The sequence below is a fragment of the Chionomys nivalis genome, chromosome 10 (assembly GCF_950005125.1).
Source record: "Chionomys nivalis chromosome 10, mChiNiv1.1, whole genome shotgun sequence".
Lineage (NCBI taxonomy): Eukaryota > Metazoa > Chordata > Mammalia > Rodentia > Cricetidae > Chionomys > Chionomys nivalis.
In genome coordinates, this window is record NC_080095.1 from 19,040,656 (window position 1) to 19,052,837 (window position 12,182).

The following is a 12,182-nucleotide window of genomic DNA, read 5'->3' on the forward strand; positions in this document are numbered from 1 at the left end:
TGAGAACGTGGCGTTAAATTTGTCTACACGTTGTCTGTGCTGCACTGTCCTGTACAGAGTATCTCCTCACTCCTTCGTAGCTCCTGTCCCTCTGGTCTGAGGGATAGGTCTGAGGCTGAAAGTCAGCTCTTCCTCCAAGACAGCACAGCATTCAGGAGACTCATATTCCAGCCTTGGATCTACCACTCACTAGTTACACTTCTGGTCCAGTCCTTTCTCCTCCTCTTGGTTTGTTTCTCAATGAAACAGAAATCTAATTGTGAATAATGGTTGTGAAGAAGTCCAAGAATGCTGTCCCCTAGTTTGTGACCCTGATGTGTGGACAACTTCTAGCTTCGGGGAATAACAAATGTGTAAGAGGAGCTTTCCCTGACTCCTTTATTCGCTGAAAGTGGATCCCTTAGAAAGAATCCAACTGTCATGACAGCCCTCTCTGGAATACCTGCAGGGACATGTACTGTGTCACAGGAGGAAGATAACAGAAGCTACACACTTCTACATACATAGAAGCTATATACATAGGCAGTATGTCACTCACTCAGCTGAGGGCCCACTCCTCTTTCTGCTGTCTACATGGAAAAGACATAGGATCTTTGGAGTTCTCTAGGTACTGGGGATATCTGCTTTGCCTTCATGCCATTTTCATATCACTCCATCACTGACACTGATCTACTTCAGAGTCTCAGTTGCTGAGGCTTGGGGGGGGGGTCATTTCCCCCCTATTTGTCTTCATCAGGACTGCTGTGAGACAGTGTTCTGTGTCCTGACAAGTGTGCAAGAAAATTCAGCTCCTGTCTCTGACTAGGTGCTTAGAAAAGGGTTCCTGGTCCAGAAGTGGCCTTGGTGGCAGGAAGCCCTCTGCAGCCCTACTATGGATGCCAGGGTAAGTGGCGAATCTAGACGCTATCATATCTCACATGGACAGTCCCAGTGTCAACTCGTGAGCCTATTTGCATAAACAAGCACACACAATCTTGTTGAAGAAGGGAGACACAAGAAAACCCAGCTTTTGTCTTACTTTTGGCTACTAACTCACAAGTTAGTCTTGGCCAACTCTAGGTCTCCAGAGCTAGAAATGAGACCACAAACTCATCGTCACTCACAACAATACGATACAGAGGACTTTTCTTCAGCATAAGGCAAGGAGTACATAAGGAGTACACAGCAGTTACTCTGGCTGGAGTGGAAAGTTCAAGGCCTGAAGCTCTGCTGCCCTTGACCTACAGTTTCTTTCTCCAGGGTGTTTTCCAGCTGCAACTTCTCCAATGTCAAAGGAGTAAAAGGCCTTTAAAAATTCTTGGTGCCTCCTCCCTATTTCCTCCTGGTACTATTTTCTACCACCAGTAAGCTTCCTCAACTGTTTACAATGTAATTTACAACCGAAAATATCATACCTCTGAATATGTTCTGTTTTTCACAGCTCCATGCAAAAACAACAACAAAAATACCAAAAAAAACCCAAAAAACAAAGTAAAAGAACAAAACAAAAATACCTTGAAGCTACAGAAAAACTACTAAAATGACAGAAAACTGGTTGAGATACCAAAACTCAAGCAAAGAAATCAGTGTTTCCCTAGCCTAGCTGGGCTGCAGCTCCTCAGCAGAGACTAATAGGAGGGGCACGCGTGCCCCTGGCTGCCCAGGGACAACCGGCAGACTGTACTCATTGTCTCCTTCACTCTAGAAGCTCACTGCAAAACATGTTTCAAGAGCCTGCATAAGGCTCTCTGAGTAAGCTCCAAGCCTGGTCCCTCCTCAACCAGGTGGGCCTTGGGGAAGTCCCGCAGCCTTTTAGAGCCTCAGCACAAGGCACAAGCAGTAACACCTTCCTCATCTATCCAAGATGGGGAAAAGAAAACAAGTGGTGAAGCAGCATTTTTTGTTTGTTTTTTCAAGACAGGGTTTCTCAGTGTAGTCCTGGCTATCCTAGAACTCTACAGACCATGCTGGCCTCGAACTCAAGAGATTTCCTGCCTTTAATCCCAACACTTGGGGTTAAAGGTGTGCGCTAGCAAATAAATACTTTTTAAAGTGGGGTATTATTATTTTATGTGAAGACACAAGGCTATAATGATTTAAATAAATAAAAGTCCCAGATTTTGGAGGATAAAACTTGGTCCTATCATGTAGTTACAGAGAAAGGGGCACTCATGTCCACCCACATTATAACATAGTTTGCAGATGATTGATACTCAACCATGTTCACCATTGTCTATGGGACAAGAAGCCAAAGGGGGACAAATCTCTCCACAGGTCATAGCAATGCAGTTTCTAGTATAAAAGGAACTCAGGTCTTGCATCTTGGTCCAGAGTCAGAGCATACAAGCTGCCTCAGGACATTCTGTAAAGAACCTATGAGTCAAAAACACTCCTCTCAGAGTTCAGAAGCCCTCTACCCTCCAAGGCAGGTGGTCAATTCTGAGTAAGTCTCAAGTGATTTGACTCAAGTGATTCAAGGTCATCGGCATCAACAAGCACAGACCAGGAACTGGAAAGAGCCTAGGGGACTGAAGGCATTAACTTGCTTTAGGATTTTGGTTTTAAGTCCCTCACCCTCTGGTCCTAGATGTCTCCATCACTGACTGGTATCCAAGAGGACCAGAGATGACCTCCACAGAACCTTCCACATCCAGAGTCTAGGTTTCCTCTCACACCCTCTATCCCATTCTGGGTCCCCGTACTTACCCTGGGGCCATGGCTGAATGAAGGCTGCACAGGGAATCCTGAGGAGGTGAGTCCTGTGCTCCACCAGGTTAGGTTATGTGGATCAGAGGACCACAGACCCCTATGAAGACAGCTACGATTTTAGACTAGTTAAAACCAAACAGGAAAAGGAAGCTGAACCAGAGACAAAGGGGAAACAAACCCAAGTGAAAAACTGAAACCTATGTAGAAAACAGCGAAACAAGAAGCTAACAGCACACAGGGCCCCAAAAGTGTAGGCGGCTGAAATCTGCTGCCTAGGCCTGAGAATGGCAATCTCAAGCTCATGAGTTTCCTGTTGAAATACAAAAAGAAATAAAAAGAGAGCCAGACTACTCCTATGGAGCTGAGGTTTTTCTTACAGATATAAGAGAGAGCACAGGCAGAGGTAGAGGCATCTGGGAGAATCCTGAGTCCAGAGTGGACATGACCAACAAACTGAACTGGGTCATGTCAGGAGAAGGGGGAAAGGAGAGCCGGGAGCTAAGGGGCCAGGAGCAAGACAGGAGACAAGGAGACCCAGAGACAAAGAGGCCAAGAAGACTGGTTAGCTGAGGTTATAGGGAAGAGCAGCTGGGGGAAGGGTAGCTCAGCCCTAGGCTGGAGATGTAGGGTCAGGGTGGAGCATACCAGTCAAGATGACTCTGTAATAGGAACTGGTGATACTGAGAGAGGCTGGTGGACAGTGTCCATTTTCAAATTTTTTTTTTTTAAAGATTTATTTATTGTGTACACAGTGTTCAGCCTCCTTGTATGCCTGCAGGCCAGAAGAGGGCACCAGATCTCATTACAGATGGTTGTGAGCCACCATGTGGTTGCTGGGAATTGAACTCAGGACCTCCGGAAGATCAGCCAGTGCTCTTAACCTCTGAGCCATCTCTCCAGCCCCATTTTCAAATGTTAATCAGCATCTTAGTTAGCCCTTTGTCCAGGGTTGGAGACCTAACAAAGCTGGTCAGGAGCTGGGGACCAGGCTGTGGTGTTGGCCCCACCAGTGACTATTGGCTCCATTGTCTGGACCGCAGTTTCCACTTGACATAGGGCAGGGACATGGCAGATGACTTCCTACAGGAAGGCTGCTAGACTTAGAAAAGCCTGGCAGGTTCTGAGAGCAAGGACCTGTACAGTGTGCACAGCTATACCAGACTCTCCATTTGACTCTAGGGTAGAATTTGCATTATGATTGTGAGACACAGTTCTCTAACAGGATACTGCAGTCAGCAATTTACAGCTGAAAGAACTGGAAGGAGGGGTAGGTCTTATATTTAGACAGCTTTTAGAGTCCTATACAGCCTGGTGCAATGGCATACCTGCAATGCCAGCACTCAGGAGGTTCATGGATTTGAGGTCACTCCAGAATATACATGAGATCCTATGAAATAGGAAAGAAGGGCTGGAAGCACAATGGATAGATGGACCTGTGGGCAAATAGATGCATTGAAATATCATTGCAACAATGGGAGATAGCTATGTGAAAGACAGCATAAAGGGCTTGTTCTAACTGGAGACATGAACACCCTTTGAACGTTGAAAGTGTATTTTTTCAAAGGCATTAAAGATCTACATTTCCTGTTAAGCACATGTCAGCTGCAAACCATGTTTTTGACTTGTGGTTTTGCTGGTTCAAGTATTTACTATTTTCCCTTGTGAATTTTTCTTTTTATCTGTGAATTATTTGGAAGTGTATTATTTAATTTTGTTTTGCTTCAAAATCTTTGGTGTTTTCCTGCTTTGTTGCTATTTACTTAGTTCTACTGTGGTCAGAGCATGTCCTTAATCTGACTTCTTTTGTATTTCCAGGTATGAATTCCATTGTTTTAACCTGTATAGAGACTTTTAGGGTCCAGTATATAGCCCAATTTGGTGAACATATAATGATTACAAGAGAAAAAGTATTTTTTATTAGTTACAAGAGAAAAGTAACTAACAATATTAGTTAGGTCAAGGAGTGCTGAACTCCTACGTCCTTACTATTTTCTTTAAACATTTTATCAACTGCTGAGAGAAATGTCTTAAAATTTCTAGGTGGCTTAAGGGTGAACATGTCTCTCTCCATCTTCAGTTCTGTTAATACTTATTTTATACATTTTGGAGCTTTTATTAAAAACACTTTCTACTCTGTACTCTTTATTGTTACTACTGTAACAACCACAAACTTAATTAGTGGCTTACAGCTGGTCCTAGGCAGGGAGCCACACAGTGGGTGAGAGACAAAGACATGGATAGGCACACCATGCAGAGTGAGGTTGGGTATTTATTTAATGGGTTATGGAAGGGAAACCAGGAAGGGGAGAAGGGAGAAGGGAGAAGAGCAGAGAGGCAGAGAGAGAAGGGGGGAAGGAGGGAGGAGAGGAGAGGAGCCACTGCAGCAGCTACCTCTTTGGGAGAGAAACTGAAAGGAAAAGACTCAGGCTGGAAGCTGAAGATCAGCTCGCCTCAGCCTCGGATGGGGGAGTGGGCATGGCTTGTCTTTTAAAGGGACAAGACAGACCATTACAACTGCCACAAGCTGAGTGGCTCTGCTACCTTGAAATGTCCTTTGCTAAACAAATGAGTTCATTGCTTCCCCCCCACACTCCCCACCCCTGCTTAAAGACAGGGTTTCATTAGGCAGCCCTGACTGGCTTGGAATTTAATATGTACACCAGGCTAGTCTCAAACTCACAGAGATCCATCTGCCTCTATCTCCTGAATTCTGAGATTAAAGGTGTAAGGCAGCAGGCCTGGTAAATCCATTGCATTTGAATTTAGTCTTACTTAAGTTCTCAGGACGCAGGCAAAATACAGGCATATATTTTCCCCAGAATACCACATGAATGGACTTTAACCCAGGGTCTGACAAAGTTCCACTCTGAAACCTTATGAGCCAGGCTTCTACTGTCTGCATTTCTTTGTTGTTATTGTTGTGTGTGTTGTACATATGTGTTCACATGTGTATGTGTGCACACATGTAAACGACTACACACTTGTGCATACCCATGGACGCCAGTTATCAATAGTGGGTGTCATCTACTTCTTACCATTTTCTGTCTTTGTCCTTCACTAAGACAAGGTCCTTCACTGAACCTGGAACTCAACACTTGGCCGATGAGCTACAAGGATCTATCTTGCTCCTTTTCAACCACTGCGATGGGTTTGCAGATGCATGTTGCCACGCCTGTCTTTTACATGGGTGCCAGAGAGCTGAACTCAACTTAGGTCCTTATGTTTGCATGGCAGGCACTTTCTGAGTGCCAGCTTTCTGTTTTGGTTATTTCTTGTTGTTGTGACAAAAACCCAAGGAAAGGTATGTTTGGGCTAATGGTTTAAGAAGTGATCCAGCCAGGTGTGGTGGCACACACTTTTAATCCAGTATTTGGAGGCAGTAGTAGGTGGATCTCTGTGAGTTCAAGGTCAGCCTGGTGTACTTGGTGAGCCATCATCAAAAAATGAATAAACAAAGGGAGAAAGTCTTTTAGGGTAGGAAAAGCCGGAGTATTAGGTATCTGGCCATACTGTGTCAGCAGTCAAGAAGCAGAAAACAGACAGGAAATGGGGTCGGGGATAAAACCTCAAGCCCCACCTCCAGTGACCTGCTTCCCCAGTGAGGCTCCATCTTCTTAAACGTTCCACAACCCTTCCAAACAGTGCTATCAGCTGGAACTACAGGTTCAAACATACTAGCCTAAAGAAGACATTTTACACTAAAACCACAATGGGTCTCATCACTCAGCTAGAGGTGACTGTCACACATCCTGCAGCATTACATGGCCTCTAGCATCACCCTTTGGTCCTTATCTCTGCAAAGGGCATTCTGAGCTGGGCTTAGAGAGCATTGCACATGCACAGGCAGCCCCTAGGCAACAGCTCAAGTGGAGCCTTACACACAACTCAGCTGTCTCTGTTCAGACCACAGAGCTTCCTCCTCTAGTTTTTACCAAATCTTACTACAGGTAACCCAGAATTCCAGGACTGGCCTCCTGTGATCTCTTTAACTTAGACCATTTTCCCTAAGACAGAAAAGCAGACAGAGGCAGGTGGCTCTGGCTATTGTGGAGCTTATCATGGTATTTCTCTTCAAAAATTAGAGTCCTAACAACTAAAAGGAGCAAAGATTTGGTATTCTATGGGCATCAGTACCCTGTGTAGATTCCACTCATTTTACAGTGGTTTTTAAGGTAAACCATCACCATCATTTCATCAAGAACAGAAGCAGAATTAGTTATGGTTATCACGCTAGCAAAGGCATTCTTTTTTCATTTCCTGAAGATGCTGGCCTATGTGTAACACTCTCTGTGAGAAAGTGCCTTTCGGTTTCCTTCAACACCTCCTCTGTCCTTCACATGGTGCTACTGTCTTTTCTGGTTCCAGTAGTAGGTGGCTAGAGTGAACCTTTCGGGAGGTCTTTTAACTCAACCCTAGAACGAGGATAGCTATGTAAAATGAGAAAAGATTGTATTTAAAAAGCTACTTAAAGCATTAAGTGGGAATAAGAAAACAACAAGAAACAAACAAGAACCAACCGACTTTTAGCCTTCACAGAGTTCAAAAGGCCCAGCAATCTAGGCAGTGGTTAGAAAAATAACAAAACAAAACACCCAGACAGGTTCACAGAACTGACAAAGACAAATAAGAAAAAGAGCCTAGAGAGAGCAGGATCAAATATATTGAATTCTCTATAAAAAGTAATCTTGGAGGGAAAGAAAAATCGAGATAAAATATGTGGACAGTTAATGACAGAATTATGTAGAATTTCAGAGCAATATGAAAGCTCAGATCAGAGCACAAATACAATTAAGAAAAGAGATAAGTGCACACATGTATCCACATAAACACAGAGTACGTTAAAGGACATTAAAGATAAAGAGGAAATTTAAAAAAAAAAAAAAAACTGTCCATGAAAAAACAAACCACAGGCAGAAGAAAACCCAGAGTAACTTCTGTGTCCAGAGGCAGTGAGATAGTGAGAAAATGAACATTCAGAGTTGGAGGAAAAAGCTCACACACTTCATAGCTAGTCAGGCTATTGTTTACTTTATTTATTTATTTTTTTTTGTTTTTCTTTTTTTTTTCTTTCTGATTTTTATTAATTAATTAATTTAATTATTAAAGATTTCTGCCTCTTCCCCGCCACCACCTCCCATTCCCTCCCCCTCCCCCAATCAAGTCTTCCTTCCTCCTCAGCCCAAAGAGTAAGCAGGTTTCTCTGCCCTGTGGGAGGTCCAAGGACCACCCACCTCCATCCAGGTCTATTAAGGTGAGTATCCAAACTACCTGGGCTCCCACAAAGCCATTACATGCAATAGGATCAAGAACCCATTGCCATTGTTCTTCAGTTCTCAGTAGTCCTCATTGTCCATTATGTTCAGCGAGACCGGTTTTGTCCCATGCTTTTTCAGTCCCCGGCCAGCTGGCCTTGGTGAGTTCCCGATAGATCATCCCCATTGCCTCAGTGTGTGGGTGCACCCCTCGCCGTCTTGAGTTCCTTGCTCGTGCTCACTCTCCTTCTGCTCCTCCTTTGGATCGTGAGACTTCAGTCCAGTGCTCCAATGTTGGTCTCTGTCTCTGTCTTCTTTCATCGCCTGATGAAGGTTAATATTCAGGGGGATGCTTATATGTTTTTCTTTGGGTTCACCTTCTTATTTAGCTTCTCTAGAGTCACGAATTATAGTCTCAATGTCCTTTATTTATGGCTAGAAACCAAATATGAGTGAGTACATCCCATGTTCCTCTTTTTGGGTCTGGCTTACCTCACTCAGGATAGTGTTTTCAATTTCCGTCCATTTGTATGCAAAATTCAAGAAGTCATTGTTTTTTACTGCTGAGTAGTACTCTAATATGTATATATTCCATACTTTCTTCATCCATTCTTCCATTGAAGGACATCTAGGTTGTTTCCAGGTTCTGGCAATTACAAACAATGCTGCTATGAACATAGTTGAGCATATACTTTTGTTGTATGTTTGGGCATCTCTTGGGTATATTCCCAATAGTGGTATTGCTGGGTCAAGAGGTAGGTTGAACCCGACTTTCCTGAGAAACCGCCACACTGCTTTCCAAAGTGGTTGCACAAGTTTGCATTCCCACCAGCAATGGATGAGAGTGCCCCTTTCTCCACAACCTCTCCAGCAGAGGCTATCATTGGTGTTTTTGATTTTAGCCATTCTGACCGGTGTAAGATGGTATCTTAATGTTGTCTTGATTTGCATTTCCCTGATTGCTAAGGAAGTTGAGCATGATCTTAAGTGACTTTTGGCCATTTGAACTTCTTCTGTTGAAAAGTCTCTGTTCAGCTCAGTGCCCCATTTTATAATTGGATTGATTAACCTTTTACGGTCTAATTTCTTGAGTTCTTTGTATATTTTGGATATCAGACCTTTGTCAGTTGCGGGGTTGGTGAAGATCTTCTCCCAGTCAGTGGGTTGCCTTTCTGTCTTAGTGACAGTGTCCTTTGCATTACAGAAGCTTCTCAGTCTCAGGAGGTCCCATTTATTCAATGATGTCCTTAGTGTTTGTGCTGCTGGGGTTGTACGTAGGAAGTGTTCTCCTGTGCCCATGTGTTGTAAAGTACTTCCCACTTTCTCTTCTATCAGATTCAGTGTGTTTGGACTGATATTGAGGTCTTTAATCCATTTGGACTTGAGTTTTGTGCATGGTGATATATATGGATCTATTTTCATTCTTCTACAGATTGACTTCCAGTTTTGCCAGCACAATTTGTTGAAGATGCTCTCTTTTTTCCATTGTATACTTTTAGCTCCTTTATCGAAAATCAGGTGTTCATAGGTTTGTGGGCTAAAGTCAGGGTCTTCTATTCTATTCCATTGGTCGACTTCTCTGTTTTTATGCCAGTACCAAGCCGTTTTCAGTACTGTAGCTCTGTAATAGAGTTTGAAGTCAGGGATGGTAATGCCTCCAGACAATCCTTTATTGTATAAGATTGTTTTGGCTATCCTGGGTTTTTTGTTTTTCCATATAAAGTTGATTATTGTCTTCTCCAGATCTGTGAAGAATTTTGATGGGATTTTGATGGGGATTGCGTTGAATCTATAGATTGCTTTTGGTAGAATTGCCATTTTTACTATGTTGATCCTCCCAATCCAAGAGCAAGGGAGGTCCTTCCATTTTCTGGTGTCCTCTTCAATTTCTTTCTTCAAAGACTTAAAGTTCTTGCCAAATAGATCTTTCACTTCCTTGGTCAGAGTTACCCCAAGGTATTTTATGCTATTTGTGGCTATCGTGAAAGGTGATGCTTCTCTGATTTCCCTCTCTGCTTCCTTATCCTTAGTGTATAGGAAGGCAACTGATTTTTTGGAGTTGATTTTGTATCCTGCCACATTACCAAAGGTGTTTATCAGCTGTAGGAGTTCTTTGGTAGAGTTTTTGGGGTCGGTTATGTATACTATCATATCATCTGCAAATAATGAAAGCTTAACTTCTTCCTTTCCAATATGGATCCCCTTGATCCCCTTATGTTGTCTTATTGCTATTGCTAGAACTTCAAGCACTATATTGAAGAGGTATGGAGAGAGTGGACATCCTTGTCGTGTTCCTGATTTTAGTGGGATGGCTTTGAGTTTTTCTCCATTTAATTTAATGTTAGCTGTCGGCTTGCTGTAAATAGCTTTTATTATATTTAGGTATGCCCCTTGTATCCCTAATCTCTCCAAGACCTTTATCATAAAGGAGTGTTGAATTTTGTCGAATGCTTTTTCAGCATCTAATGAAATGATCATATGGTTTTTTTCTTTCAGTTTATTTATATGGTTGATTACATTGATAGATTTGCGTATGTTGAACCAGCCCTGCATCTCTGGAATGAAGCCTACTTGATCATAATGGATAACTTTTCTAATGTGTTCTTGGATTCGGTTTGCCAGTATTTTATTGAGAATTTTTGCGTCGATGTTCATGAGTGAGATAGGCCTGTAATTCTCTTTCTTGGTTGGGTCTTTGTGTGGTTTTGGTATCAGGGTAACTGTAGCTTCATAAAAGGAATTTGGCAATGACTCTTCTGTTTCTATATTGTGAAATACATTAAGAAGTATAGGTATTAGCTCTTCTTGGAAGTTCTGGTAGAATTCTGCATTGAAACCATCTGGCCCTGGGCTTTTTTTGGAAGGGAGATTTTTGATAACTGTTTCTAATTCTTCGCGACTAACAGGTCTATTTAGATGGTTCACCTGGTCTTGGTTTAGGTTTGGTATATGGTACTTATCTAAAAAAGTGTCCATTTCTTTTGCATTTTCCAGTTTTGTGGCATACAGGCTTTTGTAGTAAGATCTAATGATTCTCTGAATTTCCTCTGTGTCTGTGGTTATGTCCCCCTTTTCATTTCTGATCTTATTTATTTGCGTGTTCTCTCTCTGTCGTTTAATTAGTTTGGAAAGGGGTTTGTCAATCTTGTTGATTTTCTCCAAGAACCAACTTTTTGTTTCATTGATTCTTTGGACTGTTTTCTGTGTTTCTATTTTGTTGATTTCTGCCCTCAGTTTGATTATTTCCAGTCTTCTACTCCTCCTGGGCGCGTCTGCTTCTTTTTTTTCTAGAGCTTTCAGGTGTGCTGTTAAGTCCCCAATGTATGCTTTCTCCGTTTTCTTTAAGTGGGCACTTAGTGCTATGAACTTTCCTCTTAGCACTGCTTTCATCGTGTCCCATAGGTTTGAGTATGTTGTCTCTTTGTTTTCATTAAATTCAAGGAAGACTTTAATTTCTTTCTTAATTTCTTCCTTGACCCAGGTGTGGTTCAGTAGTTGACTGTTCAGTTTCCATGAGTTTGTCAGCTTTCTGGGGGTAGCTTTGTTGGTGGCTTCTAACTTTAATCCGTGGTGATCTGATAAGACACAGGTGGACACTGATATTTTTTTGTATCTGTGGAGGTTTCCTTTGTTTCCAAGTATGTGGTCAATTTTCGAGAAGGTTCCATGAGCTGCAGAGAAGAAGGTGTATTCTTTCCTATTTGGGTGGAGTGTTCTATAGATGTCTGTTAAGTCCATTTGATTCATTACCTCCAACAATTCTCTTAATTCTCTATTAGTTTTCTGTCTGATTGACCTGTCCATTGGTGAGAGAGGTGTGTTGAAGTCTCCTACTACTAGTGTGTGTGATTTGATGTCTGCCTTGAGTTTTAGCAATATTTCTTTTACATAAGTGGGTGCTTTTATATTAGGGGCATAGATATTCAGGATTGAGACTTCATCCTGCTGAATCGTTCCTGTTATGAGTATAAAGTGTCCCTGTCGATCTCTTCTGATTGATTTTAGTTTGAAGTCAGTTTTGTTAGAAATTAGTATGGCCACACCTGCTTTTTTCTTAGGACCATTTGCTTGAAAAACCTTTTCCCAACCCTTTACTCTGAGTAGATGCCTGTCTTTGTGGTTGAGATGAGTTTCTTGCAAACAGCAGACTGTTGGATCCTGTTTTCGTATCCAATCTCTTAGCCTGTGCCTTTTTATTGGTGAATTGAGACCATTAATATTAAGTGATATTAATGACCAGTG

General features: G+C 42.3%; 1 protein-coding gene across 6 annotated transcripts in view; it reads right to left on the minus strand.

The window, feature by feature from the left end:
- The window catches only part of Evl (Enah/Vasp-like), a 146,674-nt gene that overhangs the window by 65,337 nt on the left and 69,155 nt on the right, over positions 1-12,182 (minus strand). Inside the window, exon 1 of one of the 6 annotated variants that reach the window (XM_057782843.1) lies at positions 2,686-2,855. The exons of the other annotated variants lie outside the window; for them this stretch is intronic. Coding sequence (XP_057638826.1) covers positions 2,686-2,696 — 11 coding nt within the window. The 5' untranslated portion in view covers positions 2,697-2,855. Of the gene's footprint in view, positions 1-2,685; positions 2,856-12,182 lie in introns of those variants that run through there. 6 annotated transcript variants of the gene reach the window in all.